Source organism: Protopterus annectens, chromosome 4.part0, assembly GCF_019279795.1.
Source record: "Protopterus annectens isolate FY-2018-M chromosome 4.part0, PAN1.0, whole genome shotgun sequence".
Lineage (NCBI taxonomy): Eukaryota > Metazoa > Chordata > Ceratodontiformes > Protopteridae > Protopterus > Protopterus annectens.
In genome coordinates, this window is record NC_056733.1 from 929,844,675 (window position 1) to 929,871,408 (window position 26,734).

Sequence of the window (26,734 nt, forward strand, 5' to 3'; positions counted from 1 at the left end):
GGTGAACTGGAGACTGGCTTACAAGAAGCCTCGTCGTTAGTTTTGGACATCGGATGTCTGTCCTTTTCCTTGCGTTTCTTGTGAATTGTGGTAGTCGGATGGCTATCAGACAACATTGTGTAATTAAATCTTCGGCCAAAGTAGTGAAATGCAAAATAGTACCGACGCTTAATAGTGCGTTGGTTAAATCTAGCACAAAACCTACAATTAAGCAATGTCGTGATCAGGGCCTAGGCAAGGAATACAATGAGAATGGAAGCCCTTATGAGGTATTTGCTTCCCACAAGAAATACAATTATTAACTTTTTCTGACATCGGACTGGACCAAGAAAAAAAAGTTTCCCCAACGGGGTGCTTTAAATGAAGACTTCAGATCTGAAATTCGAACACGAAAATCTCAGGAGTCTGCCGACTGGCACTTGCGAACTGCTTTTGCTTTGGGCACCGCGTGGCAAGAAAGACTGGAGAAAATGGTGTCGGCTGCATTTTTTATACCCCTGAGGCACTGATGTCAGGGAGGAGGAGACAGCAACCGACGCCGGACTAAGACTTTGGAATACAGGCCGACTGCGGGTAGCCTGCCAGCAGGATAACCCAAGTGTAATGACTGCAATAGTCAAACATGATGAACATCAATGAGGCAAATGTAAGAAATAATTTCTCAAGTCTGGCCATAACCCTAAACTTCTGGTCAGGGAGATGGACAATAGCAGCCTATCGGAGAATCAATAAAAACAGGCTATGGACAATAGCAGGCCAGCAGAGAATCAACAAGAAACAGGCTATGGTCAATAGCAGGCCAGCAGAGAATCAGTAAGAAACAGGCTATGGACAATAGCAGCGCAGCAGAGAATCAACAGGCTATGGACAATAGCAGGCCAGCAGAGAATTAATAAGACAAGCTATGGACATAACAGGCCAGCAGAGAATCAATAAACAAGCTATGGACAATAGCAGGCCAGCAGAGAATCAATAAGAAACAGGCTATGGACAACAGCAGTGCAGCAGAGAATCAATAAGAAACAGGCTATGACTGATTTGGACATCACTGGACAAACCCTGCATTCTCTTCAAGATGGAAGAACAAAACTTTGTGAACAGGGTCTGCTGTGTCAGCACTGTGTGTGTTTTGTTAGGGGTAGGATACCCATTCCTTAACCAGAAATCTAAAAGCTTGTATTAAAGGGAAGGTTGTTCACAATATTGTTTTACTAAAGTGAGCATGATGTGCTCTCATGCACAGTTTACTATTCCCATAAACAAAAGAAAATTTGACGTCAACTGCAATTTAGAAGAACGAGTCTCCCACAAGTCCTTGTGTGGGTAATTTTTACATTTTCAGGAAAGATCATCCACCACTCTTGTAAAGGTTCACTAAATTTTGACAAACTGAGAAAGCAGAGAAATAGGACGTGCGAGTGAATTTAAAATGGCACAGGCTGCTCTTTTCTTTTATACCAAGCATCCAGCTGACGTCTTCAGGGTCAGAAGGGTAACAAGTTGTGCTTTGAAGGGTTTCAAAAGCTCTGCAAGGGAGGCCAACTTAATACTCAGCTATGCAATTCAGTCATAGATGGCCGATAATCAGTCTCACACAACAGTGCGAGGTTCTGGTCCAGGAGGGCTTCTTAAAACAGAAGACATGGCAGCACCCACAATGACAATACAAGAGACCTCCGAAAAAGGAAACGGTGCAACTAGGTACTGAAAGGCAGCACAGACGAGGGCTTCTGATTCAAAAATTTGACGCTCTCCTTCCTTCTCATTTTGGGCTTCTTTTGTTTAACACTTTTTCTGCATGGCACACATGGGTCCCTGTTGCAGTCCACAATTGAGGCACATACTTAACTAGGGCTGCTAGTTGCCTTTTTATCTTTGTACACCTGCAATACAATTTACCGTCTTACGACCAAATCCTTTGCAGACCTCACAGTTTGGATTTCATGACCTGAACAAAGGCAGGTATAAACAATGACCATGTTAACCCCTATAAAAGCTCTACTTTCCAAAAGAAGACCAGTTTTCCTTCCCTGGATCAAAATACAAAACCAGCAGACTAGTTTATGATGAAGAACTTAGCATAGTTAGCAAAATTACATACCTCTTCCAAGTCTGAGGTGTGTTTTGGCCTAGGCTGATGCCAGCCTGGCAAAAGCTCTTGTTAAAAAAGATATTTATAAATGCATGCAGCAAGAATCACTAAGACTGCAGAAGTGGCCACCACCTTTAGACCACTATATACTGGATGACCGCAAGTGAAGGTGTATGCTTGATGAGGGGAGGAAACGTGTTTAACTCTGAGATGTCATAGCAGATGCACTCACCATGAGGTAGAGATCTCTTAGTTAATGAGTTCAACACAAAAGCTGTTCCACTCAAACCACAAACGTGCACGTCTTGAGTGTGCGCACGCACGCTACATAAGGATCTACACACACACAAATTTCACATACCTGATTTCCGTTTTTTATCTTTTGACTTTGATCGAGATCTGGAATATCGCCGTTTAGAACTCTTTGGGGACTTGCGACGATCTGGTGATGCAGAATACCGATGTTTAGAACTTTTGGGGGACTTGCGTTTTTCTGGTGAATCAGAATATCGATGTTTGGAAGTTGCAGGAGACTTAGACCGTTCTGGAGACTCGGAATGTCTATGCTTAGAACTCTTTGGGGACTTGGACATTTCTGGAGACTCTGAATGTCGATGCTTAGAGGTCTTGGGTGACTTTGAACATTCTGGCGATAAAGAATATCGATGCTTTGAACGTTTGGGGGATTTAGAATGTTCTGGTGACTCAGAATAACGATGTTTTGATTTTTTTGGGGACTTGACACGATCTGGCGATTCTGAGCTGTGGTGCTTGGAATTCTTGAGCTCTGGCGATTCTGAATGACTATGCTTGGAAATTTTGGGTGACTTTGACCTCTCTGGTGATTGTTCCTTTTTCTTCTCTACATCTTGACCAACTTTCTTCGCTGTATTTGAATCTTTTTCAGTGTCACTTGCCTTAAAGAAAGTGGAAAATAAAGTTACAAAATGTTTTTCTACAAATGCACATTCATTTGCAATATTGCATAGACTGGCAAGTATTCTTGCCAAGTTTCTATGAAATGCACTGAAAAATAAATGCAGTTTGGAGCCTGGTCAAATATGTGCCATCTGATAAAACAAACATGCATGAAATCAGAATCTTTGGGCTACAAATTTGAATACAATCCTGGCAGCATAGTGTTTTAAACAGATTCACAAAAAAATGCTAAAAACAAGCACTTCAAAACAACTGGGTCTTAAATGACAGATGCACCTGCTTCTTAAAAAAAATTAGGAGTAGTGTACAATCAATCTTACTAATTATTTCACTTTTACCCTGGTAAAAATTCTAATATTTATTGTTCAGAGTTTCACCAGTATATCAAATTATATAAAAGATTCTTGGACATTATTTTTATTTTATGGAAGGACCAGAAATTTTAGATTACTCGAATGAAAGATTACTTGAATGACACTACTTTTTTTCAAGTTTACTTACCACTGCAATGATAAAAACATTCAAGCATTAATTTGGATACCACTATTAAAATTACTGAGAGGTGAGGTTTAAAAAAAAGGAAACCCATCTTCTGTAATGCATGCTTACCATTTAACAGTGCTCTCCAATTTCCACAGGGAAAAGGTGTTCGGTTAAGGGACAGTGTATTTGACTAGCAAGGATGACCTCCAAAGAAAGAGGTTATTGAAGAAAATGATACCTTTCCCAATGTTTCTGGACACAGGGTACCCTGAACACAGGGTACCCTAAAGACCTGGCTAATAAAATGTGAACGAAAGGTGTAAAAACACACAAACCACTTTTAGGCATTGGTTTGATGGAGATGATCACCCCCCCCCCCCAATAATGAAACTCCCACGTTTGAGTAGGATGTAGTCATCGAGTTTAACATTTCCCAGAAAGTAAAGGATATCGTAAGCAGGAATTGGAATATTCTGAAAATTAATCCTATGGACCCATTTCAACTACCCCAAGACCAAAGTGTGTTTAAAACAACAGGACAGAATCTAAATAGTATGCTTGAAGGTACCAATTCTAGGACTATAAAAGAAAAACATATAGTAGACAAAAGACTAGGAAGTGTGGTTCCTGTAGTCAATGTCCTTACATATTGGATGAAGGCAGCATAAAAATGGGAGTAACCGCACAGCCACTCTGTTGCTATGAAAAATCATGAAAGGAGGCTTCATGGAAAGAGCCTGCAATTCACAAACCCATCTTGCTGATGTTATAGACACCAAAAAGGCAGTCTTCCAAGACTGAAACTTCATGTCACAAGTTGCAGCCGGCTCGAGGGGACTCTGCAAGAGACTGCAACACTAAGGAAAGGTCCTGAGGAGGACAGGGATCTTTGATAAGAGACCGTAGCAGAAAGGCACCTTTCAAAAAGGCCTACAAAGGGGAGAAAAGCAGGCTCCTCACAAACATGAAAATTAGAGATGGCCACCAGCTGCAACTTGATAGTGGAGAAGCTGGCTCCATCCTGAAAGAGAGAAGACAGGAATAAGATGATGCCTGGAATGGGAGCTGAAAAGGGATCCAGATTCTGCTGATTGGCCTAGATAGAAAATATTTTCCATTTACGACAGACCTTTCTGGTGGAAGCCTTATGAGAAGCCAGAATGATATCTCTGACAGGACAGGCAAGCCTAAAGTGGACAACAGACCATCAGACAAAAAAAAAAAAAGTCTGAAGGTTTGGGATAGGAACATGAGAGGGGTAAGATATCAGACCCTGAAGGGGATCCAGTACTCAAGGGGGGTAACTTCAGATAAGACCAGAGGAGGGGGAACCACACCCGCAGAGGCCAGAAGGGGGCAATAAGGATCAAGGGAGTCTTGACATGTCCAGCTTTCTGAAGCACTTTGGGAATGAGAGGTATAGCAGGGTAAGCATAAAGGAGACCCGGAGGCCAACTGTGAATTAAAGCATCCCTGGAGTACTCCCTGGCTGGGGGGAATCAAGGCAAAGTACTTGGTGCATTAGTGAATGAGATGGGAAGCAAATAGATCACAACTCTGTTGACTCCAGCAAAGGAAGATCTCGATCACCACTGATGGATTCAGGGACCACTTGTGAGACACAAGATAGCTCTGCTGAGCTTGTCTGCAAGCATGGTGGTCTCCCTGGGAATGTGTGTTTCAAGGAGAAAGCACCTAGAGGACATCGCCCATTCCCACACTCTTCTGGCCTTGTGACAAAGCAGATAAAAACGTCTGCCCCCTTGTTTGCTGATGTACCACGCAACCTCCATGTTGTCAGTGTGCACTACAATGGTACCCAGAGGAAGGCAGTCCTGAAAGGCTTGCAGCGTAAGAACTGCTCTTCTCTCCAGTACATTTATGTGCAGTTTGGTCTCTGCAGGGGACCACGTACCTTGGACAGTCTTCCCCTCGCAATGCACCCCCCGAACCCCAGCAGGGAAGCGTCCATGGTGACCGTGACACTGGGGGAGGAGAAAAGGGTCTGTCCACAAGGAGATCGGGAGACCGGACTGAATCCGCCAAAGAAGATGACGCTTGCACACCGCAGTGAGGCAGATGGAAGCTGTCAATGGGTGAGACAGAAAATGATTAGACCACTAGAGTCCACTGAAGAACCCTCATGTAAAAAGTACAGTTTTGTACCTACCATAAATGTAGATGTTCAAGTGCTAATACAGCTACAGTAATCACAGATGGGTTCTCTGCCGTCAGGCGGTCCCTCGGTCGGCCGAATTCCAAAGTCTTGGTCCGGCGTCGGTTGTCGTTGCTTTCTCTTCTGACGTCAGTGAGGCCAGAGTATACAAGACACAGCCGACGCCATGTTCTTCAGTCTTTCTTGCCCCAGATGTCAGGTGCCCCCAGAAGGAAGGCAATACATAAATTATGCTTATATGTGTATACATGCAATGCAATATAATCCAAAATCAGTGGTTGCAAGCAAATAAACCATAGAAGGATAACCCAGTCAGGTTGTATGAAGAGGTTGTTAGGCCCCATGTCTTTACCAGGTGGGGAAGGAGGGAGGGAAACCTGTACTGCAGCTGTATTAGCACTCGAACATCTACATTTATGGTAGGTACAAAACTGTACTATGTTCATCGTGCATACAGCTGCAGTAATCACAGATGGGTAGAGTCCCAAAGCTACGCACAGGGTGGTAGGTACTAGGAGGAACTGGGTTGAGCCAGAATGCCCTGCAAAACAGCAGTGGCAAAGCCTGCTCTTGTTCTGGAATATAAAGGCAGGTGGTAGTGTTTTGTGAAGGTATGTACAGAACTCCAAGTGGCTGCCTCCAGAATATCTTTGGTAGGAACTCCTCTGAGGAAGGCTGTAGAGGTAGCTGTGGCCCTGGTGGAGTGTGATCCGATACCTGTAGGAACAGATTTCCCATGATGGGAAAAACAAAACCGTATGCAGTGGCCTATCCACTTTGAAATAGTCTGCTTGGAAACTGGATTCCCTTGAGCCCCTACAGCATAGGGCACAAAGAGTTGTTCTGATTTCCTGAAGGACTTTGTTCTGTCCAAATAGTAATGTAGCTGCCTATGGATGTCTAAAGAATGTAGCAGCCTTTCCCCTTTGTTTTGAGGATTGGGGTAAAAGGTAGGAAGGTGTATGGCTTGATTTAAAGCTACCCTAGATACCACTTTAGGCATAAATGATGGGTTGGTACGAAGGGAAACCCTTGTCCTGATGGAAAATGAGAAAGGGCTGCACCGCCATGAGGGCCTGTAGTTCCGAAACTCTATGAGCTGAAGTGATAGCCAGAAGGAAGGCAGTTTTCCAGGACAAATATTGCAAGTCTGTTGAGGCAGCTGGTTCAAAAGGAGGCAATGTTAATTTTTCTAGTATGTAATTAAGATCCCAGGCTGGTATTGGTTGTTTCCTTGGTGGTCTAATATTCTTAGCCCCTCTGAGGAACTGTCGTAAGAGTGGGTGAGAAAATAAAGGAGGATCCGTGTTGTATTCTGCAGAAATGGCTGAGGCATGGATTTTTATGGAAGAAAATGAAAGTCCACTGTTCAGCAGCTCAGCTAGATACTGTAATACCCGAGGCAAGTTCAGTTTTCTAGGGTCCTGGCCTTTTTTCTCATTCCAAGAACAAAACCGCTTCCATTTTGCAGAGTAAGCTTTTCTAGTAGATGGCCTTCTGGCCTCCAAAATGACATCCTGCACCTCCTTGGAAAGTAGGGTCTGTTGTGGTGTTAAGGAATTTTCCATGCAGCGAGATTGAGTGTTTTCAGCTGACTGTGGAGAGTTTTGTAGCTGTGCTGAGTCAGCAGAAGAGGCATTAGAGGCAGGGACCAGGGAGGAGTATGCGTTAGGCTCCTCAGCAATGGGTACCAGTGTTGCCTTGGCCAATCTGGAGCAATCAGTATCATCTTCGGTCTGTCTGTTCTTGCTTTCAAAAGTACCTTGGGCAGAAGAGGCAGAGGTGGGAATGCGTAAACTGTCCATGCTGACCAACTGAATGAAAGGGCGTCCACTCTCCAGGCCTTTGGATGAAATGTCCTCAAACAAAAATTTTCCAATTGATTCCTGTGGGAGGCAAAAAGATCTATGTCTGGCCTCCCCCACACTTGGGTTATTTCTGTAAACACCTGAGGATGTAACTTCCATTCGTGTGGATCTGTCATATTTCTGCTTAATTTGTCTGCCAGCGTGTTTTCCAATCCTGGCAGGTACTGTGCTTGAAGTTCGATTTGCCATTCCAGAGCCAAGTTCCAAAGAGTCATGGCTAGTCTGCACAAGGGGTATGAATGTGTTCCTCCTTGTTTGTTTATGTACCACATTACTGTGGTGTTGTCTGTTCTTATCAGTAATTGTCCTGGATGCAGGAAGTCCTTGAAAGCTGTAATTGCATTTATTACTGCTAGCATTTCTTTTTGATTGATGTGAAGGTGCTTTTCTTTTTGGGACCATTTGCCCTGGATGCACCTGTCCGTCATGTGCGCCCCCCATGCGTAATCTGAGGCGTCTGCTGTGATAACTTGCTTTGCTTGAGGCTTGCAGAATGGGAGGCCTGTGTTTGCTTGACAAGCTTGGGCCCACCATAGAAATTCCTTTTGCAAACATGGGATTATTGGTATTATTGTTTCCAAACTGTGACTGTGTTGAGGCCATAGGTTTTTTAGGTACCATTGAAGTTTCCTCATATGCAGCTTTGCACATGGGATTAAAAGAATGCAAGATGCCATGAATCCCAGAGCCTGCAGGATTTTCCTTGCAGTAAGCCTGGTACTTTTTGCTAGTATTTTGAAGTACTGAGATAGTTGCCCCTGTTTTTCTGGCGTAAGATAGGCCATCTGGGTGTTTGTGTCCAAGTTGGCACCCAGGAAAGTTATTTTCTGAGATGGTGTTAGCCTTGATTTCTCTTTGTTGATTGTGTATCCCAGAGAACGCAATAACCGTGTCACATATGCCAGATGTTCCAGAAGTATGCGTTTGCTGTCCGCTTGGATCAGACAGTCGTCCAAATAAGGGTAAATTTGTATCCCTTGAAGTCTGCAGTAGGCAATCACTGATGCCAGACACTTTGTGAATACTCTGGGCGCAGTAGATAAGCCAAAGGGCAATGCAGAGAATTGATAGTGGATTGAACCTGCAAGAAATCTGAGGTATCTTCTGCAGCTTTGTCTGATTGGGACATGCAGGTATGCCTCCTTGAGGTCCAATGTTACCAGCCAAAACTCCTTGCCCAGCACGGGAAGAAGTTGCTGTAATGTGAGCATCTTGAATTTTGGTACGAGTAGAAATGTGTTTAGGATGGACAAGTCCAAAATGGGTCTCCAGTCGGTTCCTTTCCTTGGTACCAGAAAAAGTCTTGAATAAAAACCTTGACCTTGTTCGTGAGTAGGTACCTCTTGAATAGCTCTCAAGCTTATGAGCTTTGAAATTTGTAGTTGTGCCTCTGCCCTTTGATTCTGTGGCAGGTTTGGCATGCCTCTCATTTTTGGAAGAGTGTGAAAATGAAATTTGTAGCCTCTGTTTATAATGTCCAGGGTCCATTTGTCTGTTGTGACAATATGCCAATTGGCTGCAAATAATGCTAGCTTTCCTCCCAAAGGTGCTGCCAGCTGAGACGTGCTTGGCAAGGAAATGAGGGAGTCATTGGGTTTGCTTCCTGTATTGTTGTGCACTGTCCTCGCCACCTCTTGGTGCTGGAGTTTGCCATTGTCATCCTCTATATGATCCTTGTGATTGCCCTCTGCCCCTTGTGCGTCTGTATCTACCTCTTTGGGGCTTGTCAGTGGCTGGAAAGGACCAGTTTTTTGAAGGCCAATTTCTGCTAAAATGTGGTGGTTGGACCTGTAAAAAGGCTTTGACAGTTTGCACAGATTTGGCTTTTTCTTCCATTTTCCGTAGTATCTCCTCAGCATTAGTACCAAACAGCACATCCTTTTGTAAAGGAGCATCTAGAAGTTTAGCTTTCACATGATCAGGCAAGTTTTGTTCTCTAAGCCAGGCATGTCTGCGAATGACTGATCCTGTAGCAGCCGCTCTACTTGAAGCCTCTAGGGCATCATAACCACATTGTAAAGTGCGTTTACCCACTTGCTCTGCACTATGCATCATATCCTGTAACGCCTTTAAATATGGTTGTTCAGGTTGAGACATTTTATTCCTTAATTGTGATAACAGGAACTGTTGATATTTAAGCATATGAAACTGACAATTTAAGGCCCTCATGGCTAGGGTGGCCGAGGTATATACCTTTTTACCCCACCTTTCTAAAGATCTTGACTCCCTTTCTGCAGGAAGTGGATTCTTGGCAGTGGAGGCCTTCAATCCCTTGGGGCCTTGTGAAATGGTTTCAGGGTCAGCATTATGGCTTTTGAAGAGAAATTGGTGAGAGCTGGGTACTCTGTAATACCTATCAGGTTTGACATGTGCAGGAGGCAGAGAATCCAGGTTAAGGCAAGCCTCCGAATAGACATCATCCAGTATGTCCAAAACAGGGGGTATAGCCAGAGGTCTGTGTTGAGGTAACAAAAGAAATTCCCTAAGTCTTTTCTTGGAATCTGAAAAGTCTTGGCCTTCCCAATGGAAGTGTTCCCTCAAGGTGTGCAAGGTTTCCCCAAAGGAAAAATCCTCAGGAGGGGATACAGAAGGAATGGACTGTTCTGCATCAGAATCCTCAAAAGGAGAGTAAGAGTGCTCCTCTGCATCAGAATGTTCTGACAAAATGGATCCCTGATCAGAAGAGGGAGAATCTTCCTCCACTCTGGGTCTCTTGTCTGGAGGGGGTTGAGAACCTCTGATAAGAGTAATTAAATCCTCAGCCATTTTAAGCATCTGTTTTTTAGGCATGGGACCTGGAGATGGGCCCTGTTCAACAGGCCTCGTGGGATGCCTGGCTGCTTTGGATTTAGTAAAGTCCTTAATTGAAAAAGAAGATGAGGGCCTAAATACACCATGGGTGGAGGTGGACCTGTCCACATTAGTAGGCTCAACATTAGCAAAGGCTTCGGTTGTAGTCTGGGAAAGGGCCAAGGTCCCAGCGGTCTCGGGTACAGAGGACACCGCCAAAGGAGTGTCGTCGGAAGTCAGGGACTGCAAAAGCGTCTCGCTGAGAACCGGACCACGTGTAGCCTGTTTTGGTGTGGTGTCGGTCCTTTTCTTTGCGTTTTTTGGACAAAACGGTAGTCTGAGTGTCAGACGACATTTTATAATCAAAAGCTTTACCAAAGAAGTGTTGGGCGAACTCCGCCCGACGCTTAATAGTGCGTTTATTGAAGGTAGCGCAAAAGCGACAGCCCAAGACGTCGTGGTCTGGGCACAAACAAGGTATGCAGAGGGAATGGAAATCCTTATGCGGTATTTGCTTCCCACAAGAAATACAATTATTAACTTTTTCTGACATCGGTCTGAGGCAAGAAAAGTTTCCCCAACGGGGTACTTAGCTTTAATGAAGACTTCGGTTTCCAAAATATTCGTAATTCAGGAGCTGGCCGACCGGCACTTGCCAACTGCTTCTGCTTCGGGCACCGCGCGGCAAAAAAGACTGAAGAACATGGCGTCGGCTGTGTCTTATATACTCTGGCCTCACTAACGTCAGAAGAGAAAGCGACGACAACCGACGCCGGACCAAGATTTTGGAATTCGGCCGACCGAGGGACCGCCTGACGGCAGAGAACCCATCTGTGATTACTGCAGCTGTATGCACGATGAACATCCTGGCTAACTGCACCAGGTAGATTGCTGCCACCATGGATACAAGGTGCTGAGAATGAAGTGGACCAGAGGACGAGACTGATCTAGGAGACAGTGAACTAGGGATCTGATTAGTTGTACATACCTGGGAGGTAATGTTGCAATCTCTTACACATTGCCTAGCGGGATGCCTATAAACTCCAAGTTTTGGGTCAGAATCAAGCTCAATTTAATTTAAATTACTAGTTGGTTGAACAGCAGGAAAAGTTATTGAGTGGCTGTGACCAGTCGATGCTTTGTGGGAGCTGTGAGGAGCCAATCAAAAGTAAGGAAACACCTGGAATCCTTGCAGTCTCAGGTGAGCTGCCACCACTGCCATGCACTTGAACACCAAGAGGGCTGTGGGGATACCAAAAGACAGGGTACGTAATTGGTAATGACTGGTCCCTACGTGAAAGGGGAGATGTCTCCTGGAGTGGAGCGTTTGTATTTTTAAAAGGATAGCACACATCCTGGAGATCCCCACAGCACATCCACTTGTCCACGTGCAGAAGAGGCATGATGGACTGGGCAGTGACCATCCACAACTGAGACTTCTTGATGGAGAGGTTTAACTCACTTAAGTCCAGGATTGGACGCAAGTCCCCCCGTTTTCTTCAGCACCAAAAAGAAGCGAGAGCAAGTTCCGGAACCCACTGCCCTGGCAGCACCTCTTGAATGGCTCTTCTGAAGAAGCTTGAGCACTTCTTGTTGAGCCAACTCCCTCCGACAGGGTGACGCATCAGGGAGAAGTTACCTGGGTGGTGGTGGTGGGGTGGTAAAAGGAATAAAATAGTCCCTGGAAATAATGCTTGGCACCCACAGATCTCGTGAGGTTTGCCCACACCAAAGGGTGCAGAGACAAACAGCCCCCAACCGTCCCCAGGGCAGGACAGTCGGGTAATGCATCAGGAGAGCTTGAAGGGCTTCTTAATGAAAGGTTCCCTGCAGCCCTAATTTTGTGGACCTCATCTGCATCTAGGGTGGCGTCTACCATGGAACCCTCTCCCATGACCTCTAGAAAAGGGTTCATCCTGAGCATTCTGAAAGAAGTCTGCGACTTCCAGAACCAAACTTTCTTACCCGCTCGTTGTGTCTTAGAAAAGGACTGCTGAGGAGTACAAAATTTATTTAATTTCCACAGCCGACAAGGTCTTCCCTTCTTGCTCACTGCAGGTCAGAGTCTTTGGCTGATGGACTAAAGAGTTTTGATGCATCAAATGGGGCATTGAAGGGCACTTTAAAGGAATCCACAAACCCATAGAAGCTCAGCTAAGCAAAACGCCGAATACAGATGCCTGTGCCTGCTGCTCCAGAGGTGCCTTCCGCAGCATTGGAAAATCAACCCCATCGAGGAATTAGCAAGCGACACAAAAGTGGATAGCTTGGGAGATGCTTTTTTCAAGTCCTCGGCAGGAATCAACTCAGAAAGGGAAGTGGCAAATTACTTAACCAAATCCCTTTGGAGGCAGGTGAAGTGTGCCAAGTAATTAAGCACCCGCAGACCAAACGTAGCAGAGGCGAAAACACGCTTTCCATGTCAGTCAATTGCTCGGGATTTGCAATTGGGGGGGAAATGGACAGACGAAATCTGCTCCAACACCTTTTTGGTGGCAGCAGCTCACACAACAGCATCGACTGGCACCCCTTTTGAACAAAACAGTCTATCTGTGGGTAGTCTTAAGAATTTGTCTGCTTGTTTGGCACTGGCTCCACAGTATCGGGCTCCTTCCAAGCTCTGCTGGTGAGAAGGTTTAATCGGTTTGTCAGCAGCAGGGAAACCCAGGTGATAGATGGTCCCATCCCAAATGCCTTCAGGAACACGGACTCCTCAGCGGACAGGGGTTGGGAAGACCATTCTCCCTTCAATTTGAGAATCTCTAGGATGCCGGGCAGAGAACTGGGGGACCCGTCCCCTTCATCAAGGTCCATATCATTGGTAAGAGACTCCAGAGTCTCTAGGCGACTCCTCTTGCACGTCCTCTTCCAGGGCACATCCTCTAAGGGGGGGCTCAGGGTATGACTTAGAAAAGTGGAGAATCCCAAGTGGGCTAACTTCCCCTTGAAGACCAGTTCAGGAGGGCTGACTGGGAGCAGGATGAGAAGGCTCAGCTCTCAGAGAAAAGAAGGGCTGGGAAGGCAGCTCCAACAGTGGAGATGGTCATTTCTACTACTCGGAAGGATGAAGGGTCGGACAATGCCCTCTTCACATTCCCAGCAGACAAGACCATCTGAGAAGAGGGAGCAGAGCATGCAACCGCCTCAAGACCCTCAAATAATACTGGTCCTGAACTGTCAAGAGTCGAAGTACTGTGGGGCAGAGACCAGTTAAAAAAAAAAAAACCAGGACTGGAACCCCGTCCCAGGGACTCCAAAGTGGCTGCTCGGGTCCAGGACCCAGTCTACTCAGCAGGAGGAAGAGCAGAGCTGGTCACGGACTCAGATGGGGTAAACACAAAGTGGGTTCTAGGAATCCTTGTTTCCTCCTCAGTGTACCCTAGGTCCTGAAGTCAAAAACCACCTGGGTCGCATGAGGAGATTGAAGTGTTGGGGCAGGGGAAGGACCCCTGGCCGGATGGGCAGGGAACAAAAGAAGCCCCAACTCTATTTGAATCTTGAGGAAAGACCTTGTCATCCTGTCCATGTCAAATGGACACAAACTCCTGAAGGACCTAAAAAAGGCTGATGACCTAACTGGGGACGCGTGCCTAGACCCAGAGGACCTTCTAAACCTGTCAGAGGAAGGGCTTCTGTGCCTGGGAGCTGTAAAACACTGCTCTGAGCCAAAACCCGATGGAGAGTCCAAGATCAAGATGGGATCTGACAAAGGCCCTGAATCAGTCTGCTTTGGATCAGAAGGCTACTGAGGATCTAAGAGTTTAGAACTCGAATGCATCAGATCTGAGGTGGTCAGATTCCTGGCAGGTCTAATCTTGGCCGGATCCAAAGGCCTTGGATCCGAAAAGACTCCCAGGAACTTTAATCTAAAGGCTTCAAATCAGAGGCCTTGGATCCAGGAGTAGACTAGCAGGACATAAGATTCTAGGTCCTCATATCAGACAGCGCTGAGGCTGGAGTCTGACCCAAGGAGCTAGGATCAGACAGCCTAGGCTTCTTAAAGAAGAAGACCCCAAGACGGAAGCATTTCTCTTGTGGTCAAAGGGACATGGCTTGGTTGGAGACTGGTGGACCAATGCCCCCCCCCCCCAAAGCCATGCCTTTCAACTTATTGTGGTGCTCGACCAAAGCCTTGGGGTTGAATGTAGCACAAATGCTGCATTCAACCTCCAGGTGGTTGGCACCCAAGGAATAGAGGCACTCCTCGTGCAAATCAGAAATGGGCATCTTCCAACCACACGAGAAGCACCTCTTAAACCCTGCTGGTTTATCAGACATAATGGCCTGAACAGCAGACCAACCAACCATGTGGTTTTAGAAAAAAAAGAAGAGGAAAGGGTGTGGCAGTTTGGCTGGGATGCATTAGCTTGTTTAGCAATGACCAACATCTTGCAGTTTACTAGCTTTTACACTGAGGTTTACATAACAAGTTTATCCATTTTACAGGGATCATTAGCAAGATCTAGTACATGCCTAAATGTATTCTGTGTTCTACTTTTATGCTAGTCTTTGCCAATATGAACAAAGATGTTTTAATTTCTTTAGCCAGCCATAGTGCAGGGTTTGATTTGACTCTAAAATACTATTATAAGCCCCTCTAACCCCAAACGGAAAAAGTTTCATTAAAATGTGAGACTGTAGCATCAAGTGGCATGAATTTCAATATGCTCCTGTTACAATGGGTCAGAGTACTGATAATACAACAAAACCCTTACGTACTTGGTTATGATTTTGGACAGAGTACTGTAATTTCTGATTGTACAGGAGGGAAATGGCCGCTTATTCTGCCTGGCAAGCATCCACTTTTGCATCTTTACCAGCAAGTCTCACACAATCTAAAGTGTGGCGTATCAGACTTTTTACCGACTCCAGTCATGAAGGTGATTAACAGTGGAAAATCGTACTGATTGCGTGTCACCAATGACCTATTGCCAATCCAAGTCAGACTCACCCAGTATAATAACTTCTTGCTGAATATGCCAGTATATGTCTTGGTATAATTTCTCCAAGTCTTTTGGGGCTTCCAATACCACAAAAGGAATGGACCCCATTCCCAAGTTAAAGTATGACTGAAGCTCATGAAATTAGTATTTCAATCTTTGAAGGAAGTACTCTTCACAGCACCTGCAATGTGCCCAAAACTGATTCCTCCTGCACTTCATACAGCATTACATGTACTGGCAACATATCTAAATAAGATCCTAAATTCTTTGAGATCCATTGCTATTAGAACTGTCTATACTTCCGCACTGCCCTCATTTCTGCCTGCTAATTCTTGTACTTTACGACCGTCTCTCTTTGCAGGCAACACACTATAAATCAATGGGTGTAGCAATTTCAAATAATGCTATACTTTTCTTTTCACAGACTACTACATCTGGTTTTCTAGCATCTAATTTTTGAACTGTTGGTAATGGGGATCCCATGTGATATAAACTTAATCATTCCCTGTAATGTTTTGTGACTCGTGTTTCCAATGCTTCTCAACTACTGCACAACCCCGATGCAACAGTCTTGCTACATTATTATGCCTTTCAGTATACAGGCCCTCAACCATTACTGCATCACACCCAACTACAAGATGTGCGACTTTTTCCACTTCTGTTTTGCAGAACCCACATTTTGCCGTTTCTCCCACATGCTCAACAGGATTTGTGAACTAATGTGCAAATAGCCCTCCATCCTGGCCCACGAATATTAACCTTTCATTTTTTTGGTTTATACCTTGGCTCTAGATGATTGTCATTGTTGAAGTGGCATCCCGACCCCATGTGCAAAAATGAGAAAACGGGTTGAGGATGCATTCACCTCTCCTTGACCACTCCTGCTTTAGAGCCTGATCAACATTGTTCCAAAAGTTTCCTGTACTTGTGGATATATTTACGTCTTTTCCACGTTTCTTGTTCTTTCATCAGATTCTTTTTTTTTTTTAGCACTTTCAGTTGCTGCCTGCTTCGTCTACTTCTGGTTTGATTTGTACTTCCACTTGACACGGACATGCTTCTGCTAAACTAACCAGGGAAGTCATCTTAGTGAAAGTTTTAAAACCAGAGGAGGACAAGTCTATGGATCCGGTGAGGTCAGCAGACATGTATGCAGATCTATACATGTAATCAGGCCCATACGTCCATGAGAAGAAGGAATATATAATATAATAAATCTGTGCACACCACAATTACTTATCATCTAACAAGTGTGAAGCATTTCTCTAGTTTTCCTGTTCCACTCGTCTAATACAATTTTGAGGTGACTGCTTCCAAAAGCAAAGTTAGAACAGAAGAGTAAATGGTACAGCTTGGACTTTTTCCTAGATGTCAGGGCTGTTTGCAGTACTTATTTTAAATCTTCTAAAATATTCCCGAGTTTTGTTTACATTTGTTAATGTTTTATTGTTGATCCCTCATCAACTCCCAGATATTTATACACACTCTCCTGCTCAAATTCCTTTATATCACATTCCTATCCCAGACCGATTTTCTTGGTGCTATCACATTCCTATCCCAGACCGATTTTCTTGGTGCTATCACATTGAATCCCAGACCGATTTTCTTGGTGCTATCACATTCCTATCCCAGACCGATTTTCTTGGTGCTATCACATTCCTATCCCAGACCGATTTTCTTGGTGCTATCACATTCCTATCCCAGACCGATTTTCTTGGTGCTATCACATTCCTATCCCAGACCGATTTTCTTGGTGCTATCACATTCCTATCCCAGACCGATTTTCTTGGTGCTATCACATTCCTATCCCAGACCGATTTTCTTGGTGCTATCACATTCCTATCCCAGACCGATTTTCTTGGTGCTATCACATTCCTATCCCAGACCGATTTTCTTGGTGATGCAGATTTCCTGCCTTAAGTTGCTTCTGCACATTTATAAAGACCAAATGACATTCTTAGACCATCTAAGCAAGGGTTGACCACTTGCAGTTGTGCTTTCAGCTGTTCATCAGATAAGAACAGCTTTAAATCATCCAGGAAAAAATGAGAAGTCTTTACCTTTTGCTCTTTCCTGACAGCCAAATTGTAACCATGCATAATCTGTTAAGTCTAGGCAGCCTAACGAGTTAAGGGCAAGACAAAACAGCAGCAGCGACAAAGAATCACTACAGAATATCCCCCTTCTTTTCCAGTATATAGCTTAAAAATTGTCAGAAGGCAAGCTATTGGGTATACAGTTTCTAGGATAGCTTGAAGGTTCACTCTTAAGGAGGAATATATTTTTTTTTTCAGTTAACCAGGCTGGTTGTCCAGTAGAGAACATCTTCTGTTGTCGAACGGTTGTCAGGTGGAATATAGTTAAATGTATAAGAAACTTTCTTTTAATTGTGAGGCTAGATAACAGGAGTTCCCTGTGGTTGCATCTGTACGGGGGAGTGTGGTTGCATCTAACCATGCATCTGTACGGGGGAGTGTGGTTGCATCTAACCATGCATCTGTACGGGGGAGTGTGGTTGCATCTAACCATGCAACTGTCGGGGAGTGTGGGTGCATCTAACCATTTTTTGTAGATGAAGGCATCACCAGCAGCACATTTCTTTTTTTGCTGCTGAGTCAAAGAATATTTAATTCAGGTGGGGGGCGGTAGATGCCTTCACTTCCAACATACCACTCTTTAACCAGATTTCAGTGAGAGAGGGGAAGTAGCTACATATGCATGAATGTCTTAAATTTTGTAATATACAATTCTAATATTCATGTTTGCCTTCTGATGTACATGGAGAAGCACATCTAGGCAGAAGCATGTGTACCAGTGTTAGCAGAGTTGTTTAGTGGGAAGGGAAACGGGTCAAAAAAAGAAGTTATGTACTCACCATAACGTTCCATCTGAGTAGTTGTACTTCATTTGTCTTCAAACTGTGGGAATACGATCTGTATCGGATCAGAGCCAGCAAAAATTACTAGCATCAGCTCCAAGCTCCAGACTCCTCCCCTTATCCATAATACACATCCACTGCCTTCCATCCCCAGATCGAGTTTGCAGAACTTATATCTAGAACCCAACCGGATAACATACTTGTGACCTATACTACAGCCCGTAAGCTGAACATCCACCAAGGTCTGGGGGAAAGAGGAAGGGATGGTTGAAGACAAATGAAGTACAACTACTCAGATGGAACGTTATGGTGAGTACATAACTTCTTTATCTGAAGTAGTTTACTTCATTTGGTCTTCAACCTGTGGGACAGAGTGCTCAGCTACGAAACGCATGGGAGGCCCTCATGGAAGAATAGTCCTGAGCACTGCAGAGCCAAAGGATGCTCTCCTTCAAGATGTCAAATCTAATTTATAGTGGGAAATAAACGTGTGAGATGAGGACCAAGTAGATGCAGAACAAATGTCATCCAAAGACACCCTAGACCAGAAAGCTGCAGACGTTGCCATGGACCTAGAGGAATGAGCTTTAACCCGACCTGGAGGAGACATGCCTTTGTCCTTATAGACCTGCAGGATGCATGAAGAAATCCATCCAGCTATAGTGACCTTGGAAATAGGTTTGCCCAAAAAGGGTCTACAGAAAGAAACAACTGATATGATTTATGAAAATGTTTTGTCCTGTGTAAATAGAATCGTAACTGTCTATGAACATCCAACATGTGTAGTTTGTATTCCATCCTGTTGGTAAAATTGGGAAAGAACACAGGCAAATTTATAGTCTGACATTGACTAGCAACGCCACCTTAGGAAGAAAAGAAGGGTTGGTTCGAAGGGAAAACCATCTTTATGAAAAATCATGTACGGGAATTTTATGGACAAGGCCAGTAATTCCGAAACCCTCTTAGCAGAGGTAAATAGCCACCAGAAAAGCTGTTTCCCACGACAGATCTGCAGTTGCGGCAGGCTTGAAAGGTGGCGCAACCAGAGCTTGGAGAACCATAGTAAGGTCCCATGGGGGGCAGGATCTCTGAATGGAGGGCGTAGCAAGAAAGTGCCTTTAAGAAAGGCTTTACACAGTCTAGAAGATGCCAAGGATGCAGAATTCTCACCTACATGAAAATGAGAAATGGCAGTCAACTGAACTTTGACAGTAGAAGAACTAGCTCCATGTTGGAAAATAGCAGCTAGAAAATCAAGAATAGTGGAAATAGGAGCCGTGAAAGGATCTAAACTCCTCTGAGAGGCCCAGAAAGAAAAAAGTTTCCATTTGCTGCGATAAACCTTTCTGGTATAAGACTTATGAGCAGCTACCAAAACAGACTTAACTGAGGAAGAAAGTCCGTGAGTCCTAGCAATCACAGAAACTGGAGCAGCCAAGCCGTGAGCTTCAGACTGTCCAGACTCGGAAGAGGCACCCCTGATGGGTGTGAAATCAGATTCCGAATGGGATCTAGGATCCAAGGTGGAGCCAGAAGGTGAGACCAAAGGAAGGGAAACCATACCGAAAGAGGCCGGAATGGGGGTAATGAGGATCACTTTGCTCCCCAGTCGACAAGCTTTCTGCAGAAACCTCAGGATGAAAGGAACTGTCGGGTAAGCATACAGAAGACCAGGAGGCCAAGCATGAACTACAGCGTCTCTGGAGGACTCCCCCTAGCAGGGTGTTCAGAGCGAAAAACCTGCTGCACTTCGCATTGGAAGGAAATGTGAAGAGATCGCAGCAAGGTTGACCCCACTCGCTGAAGACCTGTTCCGCTACAGATAGATTCAGAGACCACTCGTAAGGCATCAGAATGGTCTGACGGCCTGTCCGCTAGAATGTTGGACCGTCCCAGAATGTGTGTTGCGATGAGAAAGAGACTGGTGGAGAACGCCCATTCTCACACTCTCAGGCCTCGCGACAAAGGGGATAAGATCTCATCCCTCCCAGTTTGTTGATGTACCAGACCACTGACATGTTGTCTGACTGAATGGCAATCGCCCCCCAGAGGAAGAAAGGCATGAAGGGCCTGCAATGCTAGAAGGACTGCCCTCATCTCTAGGACAATGATGTGCAAGCTGGTCTCTATGGGGGACCACAGGCTTTGGACTGTCCTGCCTGAACAATGCCTCCCCCCAGAGTTGGGAGGCATCCGTGGTCACTGTGGTTTGGGCCGGGGCTGGAAGAAAGGACCTTCCCTCCAAAATGTCTGGAGAGCTCATTCACCATATGAGGGACGACAGACACACTTGGCTTAGAAGGATAGGATAGTTTAGTGGCAAATCCAACAGGGACCAATAAACCACTAGAGTCCATTCAAGAATCCACATGTGTAACAGAGCACATGGAAGGAGAGTTATGGTCGCCGTCATCGAGCCTAGGGCCCTCAACACAGACTCCGTTGTCAGGAGGGGAGAACGTTAAATTAGTGAGACATGCATCCTGAGGTTTTGAACTCTCTCCGAGGTCAGGAACACACCTTGCACTGCAGTGCGTCTATCCTGTCACCAGTGTAATCTATCACCTGTACAGGCTCTAGAAGAGACTTGGCTGTGTTGATTGCGATACCCAAACTCTGGGCAAGTGTCAGAAAGTAATCCCTGGTTTGGGAAAGTAGATGCCTGGTGGGAGCAGTGAGGAGCCAATCATCCAGGTACGGATAGACCTGAATCCCCTGAAGCCTCAGGGTGAGCTGCTACTACCGCCATCACTTTGGTAAACATCCTGGGGCTGTGGTGAGACTAAAGGGTAGGGCTCGAAATTGATAATGACTGGCCTCTAGCCAGAAGCGGAGGAACCTCCTGGAGCTTCTGTGCACTTTTTTGTGACAGTAAGCATCCTGGAGATCTAGAGAGCACATCCAGTCACTCTCTTGCAGGTACGGCATGATGGACTGTAGCATGACCATCCATACCTTCTCCTTGGCAACTGACAGGTTCAGGGTAGAGAGGTCCAGGATGGGAATCAAGTCCCCAGTCTTCTTTAGCACAAAAAAAACCTAGAGTAGAAGCCCGATCCGGACTGATCTGGGGGGACGGTTTTGATGGCTCGTTTTCCTAGCAGCATGGAAATTTCCCGTGCTGCTGCCTCCCTTTGCGTGGGTGAAATGTCCGGGAGGTGCTTGGGTGATATGGGGGGAAACACACAAAGGGGATAGAATAACCTCTAGATGACATAAAGCACCCAGCAGTCTGTTATTATGGACTCCCATGCCGCTGGGTGCAAGGACAATCATCCCCCGACTGCCTCCAGAGTAGAGCAGCTGGGCAACCCCTCAGGGTTGCTGCTCGGGTCTGTCCAAGAATGGTTCTCGAGACGTGAAGTTTCGCAGACCCCCTCGGCCGGCATCCGTTCTGTCCCCCTCTGCCTCTAAGAGAAGAAGAGTCCAGAGTGTCCCGGGAATACTGAGACTTCTGGAACCACCACATCTTTTGCCCTCTCTGGTTCTGGAAAAAGGACCTTTGAAGGTTAGAGAAGCAGATCCCAATGGCAGACAGTGTCTTCCCATCCTTCTCGCTCTGGACTAGTGTCTCCTTGACGGTCTTACCGAAGAGAGTAGAGCCGTCATAAGGGGCATTGGCAAAGGATGCCTTAAAGGGTTCACTGAATTGGCACAACCTGAGCCAGGTGTTACACCTCATGGACACGCCGGATCCAGCCGCCCTGGCCTCTCCTTTCGTAGCATGGGACAGGAGTCGCATGGACATATTTGATACTGCTCTCAGAGTGGCCATTTTCGTGGAGAACGAAGCCTTGTCCTCCTGCGACAGGGACTTTGGTGGAGACTCCTCCAGCTCCTTCATTAGGTCGCGTTGGAGTCTCTTAACATGGGCGACGTAGTTCAGCACCCCTATTGAAAAGGTAGCTGAAGCATACACCCGCTTCCCTAGGCAGTCCATCATCCGTGACTGTCAGGAGGGTGGACCTAGGAACTTTCCTGAGATGGTTCCCTCTTCATGTGGGCAGTCAGGGGTCTCGATCTGATGGAGAGTACCCATTTTACCACATCGAACACCGGAGAACGGACCTCCTGGAAAGCTAATAAGGAGGCCAGTCTCCCCGGATCCGACGCGAGAATTGGAGCCGGACCCAAAGTGGACGGAGCTCCCAGGGAGGGAACCTGGCCCGACAACGTCGGGGCCAATGGAAAAGGTTCCACTACCTTGGATCCGACCCCCAGGCTCCAGCTCCGAGAGCGGCTTGGATCCGAGATGCTCCAGGCAGCTGTCGGTGTTGATTAAGCAAGGTCAGTCGGCACAGACCCCCTGACCAAGGCCAACCTCAGATCTGAGAACTCCAAAGCCGAAGGTCAGATCAGGGAAGGAAAAATGGGCTGAAAAAAGGGAAGTGAGCTCCCCCTTTCTGTGGGCAAGGCCAACCTCAGATCTGAGAACTCCGAAGCCGAAGGTCAGATCAGGGAAGGAGAAATGGGCTGAAAAAAGGGAAGTGAGCTCCCCCTTCCTGTGGGCAGGGGCTGGCAAGACCCCTATCTAGATCTGTGTACACATAAAGCGCATCATCTTATCCAGATCCACGTCCGATAAAAAACAGGTCGACTAAGACGAGGCCACGGACTCAGACCTGGCCGGTCAGGGAACCGAGACCTGGAAGACAAGGTGCCTCTTCCAGTGAGGAACACCCGAGACCGAAGCATAGGGGAGTGGCGGATCCGAGCAGACTTGCTTGGGGATGAGAGGTCCGGGGACCTCTTCCTCTTTGACTTTCTCTACCTCTCCTCTGCTCCGCTACCACAGGCTTAGATGCAGGAGTTTGAGTCCCATCCTGGAAGGGAGGGGAGACCAGAGGAAGAGAAGCGGGAGAGGCAGTTACAGCAGCCTGAAGCCGAAGGAGGAGGTTCAGTGGCAGGCAGAAGACCTTTGAGGGCCAACTTGGCCTTTCTATCCTTCAAAGCTCGGGGGTTGAACTCCACGCGAATGGAGCACTCCACATTAAGGTGCGTCACCCCTAAGCATAACGCACACAGTGTGAGGCCATCCGCTGGGGAGAGCTTATGGCCACACACTGTGCAGCGCTTAAAGATCGGCTTTTCAGCCATACTATAAAGTAAGAAGCCTTAAAAAAAAGGAAGACAGACAAAAAACTTTATTTCTTTAAGCTAATAACACACCCACTCACCACACTAGACAGACTAAGGGGGGGGGGGCACAACATACAAGCTACTCTAAACTAACGACAAACCTACACTCAACGCCAAAGCGATGGGAGGGGAGAAAGGGAACCTACACTAACCTGAAATGGCTAAAAGTAACAGAAAACTAGAAAAACTTACAATCAAAATCACTCTGCTAGTTGGAGCTCTAGACACATGGTGTTTTACAAATCGCGGCAAATGAGATCTGGGGATGGAAGGCAGTGGAGGTGTATTATGGGTAAGGAGAGGAGTCTGGAGCTAGGAGCTGATGCTAGTAATTTTTGCCAGCTCGGATCCAATACGGATTCATATTCCCACAGGTTGAAGACCAAATAAAGTAAACTGCTTCAGACTGGAAGTTCTTCTTTTGTTTTTTTTTTGTTTTTTGTTTTTTTTAAAGATGTAGAGAGCCATTTACACTTCGGTTTAAATTTTACAGTAATTTTTTTGTTGACAAGAACAATGATGTCATGTGTCTGTAGCTGAAGTGAAAGAAAGAAGAACGGTAGAGGTGAAGTGATTTTGTGGGACATCCAAGGCTCGAGTTATGATGTGGCAAATGTGGGTTATTGGGATAATATTTATTGGTATGGGCGAGATGCGACAGCTGGAGGGGGGTTAATGAGAGTATATAAAATGGTAAGATGTTGGTTAGAAGCACTGTCAATATTGGTAACAGTCACATTAAAGTTAGTCAGTACTAAATGAGGAATGACTCTGGGTGAATGGAGGAGGGAGTACTCCTAAAGATTTGCTTAGGAAGTACCATCAAGGAGAAGGCTCAGACGGCCTAGATCAAGCGTAGCAGTATGGGAGAGTGTGCGCTTTGAATGGCGCTAAATATTAGAAGTTGGGAAAGGGAAAGAAGCATGGCACTCTCACCTACGACTGCAGTACAGCAGTCTGGGGGGGTATAGGGATCGAGTGTCAAGTGACGCAAGTGGTTTACTAGTGTAACAACGGAGTAAGGTGGGGAAGCATACCGGGGCTTACTCAACCTGACAGGCACTTTACTTCAGAAAGCATCTGTTTAAAGTGGTAGCTGAATCTTCAGCATGGAAACAAATTTGAACAGGTTTTTTTCTGGTTACAGTGAACAAAGAGCTTGGGGGGGGGGCATCTAATGGGTTTAGACAGTGTAATCTAATGGTCACATGTATGAACAGTGATAAAGTAGGTCAGTGGTCTGTACTTGCTTGGAGGGAGGTCAAAGCCACTGTTCAACACACGGCAGTAAAAATCTGACCTTTTTCCATAAATATACAAGGCTCATAAATGACATTTAATTCAGGTGGGGATGGTAGATTTTCAGCAAAGGCCAAGGGAGAAAAGTTCCAAATTATTACAAAACATTTGGACAAGAATAGTTTTACAATCTTCAAAGATAAAAACACATCTACAGTATCTTCAAAGATAAAACACATCTGCAGTTTAAATAACAACAACAAATTAGACAACATCCATCTGGAGCGTTTCTCACCGGACCTCCGCTGAAAATTGGCTTCGTTCCAAATCGGACTTTCCTGGTTAATAAATATTAAATAAATAAAAAAACATTAGTTAAGAATTAATACAAGTTATATAACCATCATTCAGATTTATTTTAGACAGTTTGTAGAGAAATTAAAGGCACATTAGCTAGTCTAATACAAATAGAAAAGCAATATGATGGGAGGGAAAAACAGGCTTGTGGTATATTTAGAGAAAGCCAGGGAAGTACGTGAAGAAGGGATAGTAAAGGGGTACAAGGAACAATGTTCACGTTTAGGGATATATTTATTCAAGTTTTAACAAGATCAGAGCCAGATAACTAGGAAGTCTTTCAGAAAGATGGGGGAGGGGTGTTGACCCGATGGATACAGATAGAGAGTTCCAGGCCTTAGCAACCTTGTAGGAGTACAGACAATGCCCAGCAGATTTGCTAGGTTTCTAGACAGATTTGGCACTGGATCAATGTCCGAATGGGAACATAGTTGTGCAAAATGTTTTTAGTGCTGGACAGGCAAATGGATGCAGAGTACTTTTACTGGTAGTTAAGAAATTGTGCATGTTAGATGATGGGTAGTTCTAACCAATTAGTCTTTTTAGAGCTATACAGGGGTGGGTTCTGAAAGGGGTACTTGAATACTGTAACGAAGTTGCAGCAGGTTTTGATTTGTGTAATGTGTGAAGCTCAGTAAGGGAGCACGATAAAGAAAAAAGGTCTACTAGTGGCAAGTGTAGGTTTGGTTGTCACTGAGTTTTTTTGGTTGTGTAAAGCATCCTTAGTATTCTAGAAGTTTTTCGTATGCAATTTTGTACATGCAGGTCGAATGTAACATCATCATCCATCATCATCCCTAATAATTTGCTATGAGAAGTGACCTAAATGGTTGTATTATCAAGACAGGACTATAAATTTTGCTTTTTTACGAGGGGGATTTGAGGTAAAAAGTAGTACTTTTGTTTTTTTTTCTGGGTTAAGCATGAGTTACAAACACGTTTCAGTGGCTGCTAAAGCTTCTTAAGTAGTTTTTTGGAGGTGTACCATGTCAGACATGCACAAGAGAAAGTACAGTGTTGTACCTACCATAAATGTAGATGTTCGAGTGCTAATACAGCTGCAGTCATAACAGACGGGTTCTCCTGCCGTCAGGCGGGTCCTCGGTCGGCCGAATTCCAAAGTCTAGGTCCGGCGTCGGTTGTCGTCGCTTTCTTTCCTGACGTCAGTGCGACAGGGGTACATAAGACACAGCCGACGCCATTTTCTTCAGTCTTGCTTGCCCCAGATGTCAGGTGCCCCCAGAAGGAAGGCAAGATATATATATATATATATATATATATATATATATATATATATATATATATATATATATAAAATATATAATCTATAATCATGCAATGCAATATAATCAAAAATCAGTAGTTGCAAGCAAATACACCAAAGAAGGATAACCCAATCAGGATGTAAGATGAGGAGTTAGCCACTAGGTCTGTACCCAGAGGGGAAGGAGGGAGGGAAACCTGGACTGCAGCTGTATTAGCACTCGAACATCTACATTTATGGTAGGTACAAAACTGTACTATGTTCATTGTGCATACAGCTGCAGTCATAACAGATGGGTAGAATCCCAAAGCTACGCACAGGGTGGTAGGCACTAGGTGGAACTGGGAGGAGCCAGAATGCCCTGCAACACAGCAGTGGCAAAGCCTGCTCTAGTTTTGGAGTATAAAGGTAGGTGGTAGTGTTTAGTGAAGGTACACACAGAACTCCAAGTGGCTGCCTCCAAAATATCTTTGGTAGGGCCTCCTCTGAGAAAGGCTGCAGAGGTAGCTGTGGCCCTTGTGGAGTGGGATCTGATGCCTGCAGGTACAGATTTACCATGAAAGGAG

The 26,734-nt window shown here is 45.3% G+C and overlaps 1 protein-coding gene across 1 annotated transcript in view; it reads right to left on the reverse strand.

Moving 5' to 3' along the window:
• Window positions 1-26,734, reverse strand: part of RSRC2 (arginine and serine rich coiled-coil 2) — an 884,867-nt gene that overhangs the window by 764,221 nt on the left and 93,912 nt on the right. Inside the window, exon 2 of the mRNA XM_044069821.1 lies at window positions 2,454-3,009. Within this exon, the coding sequence (XP_043925756.1) occupies window positions 2,454-3,009 (556 nt within the window). The remainder of the gene's footprint in view (window positions 1-2,453; window positions 3,010-26,734) is intronic.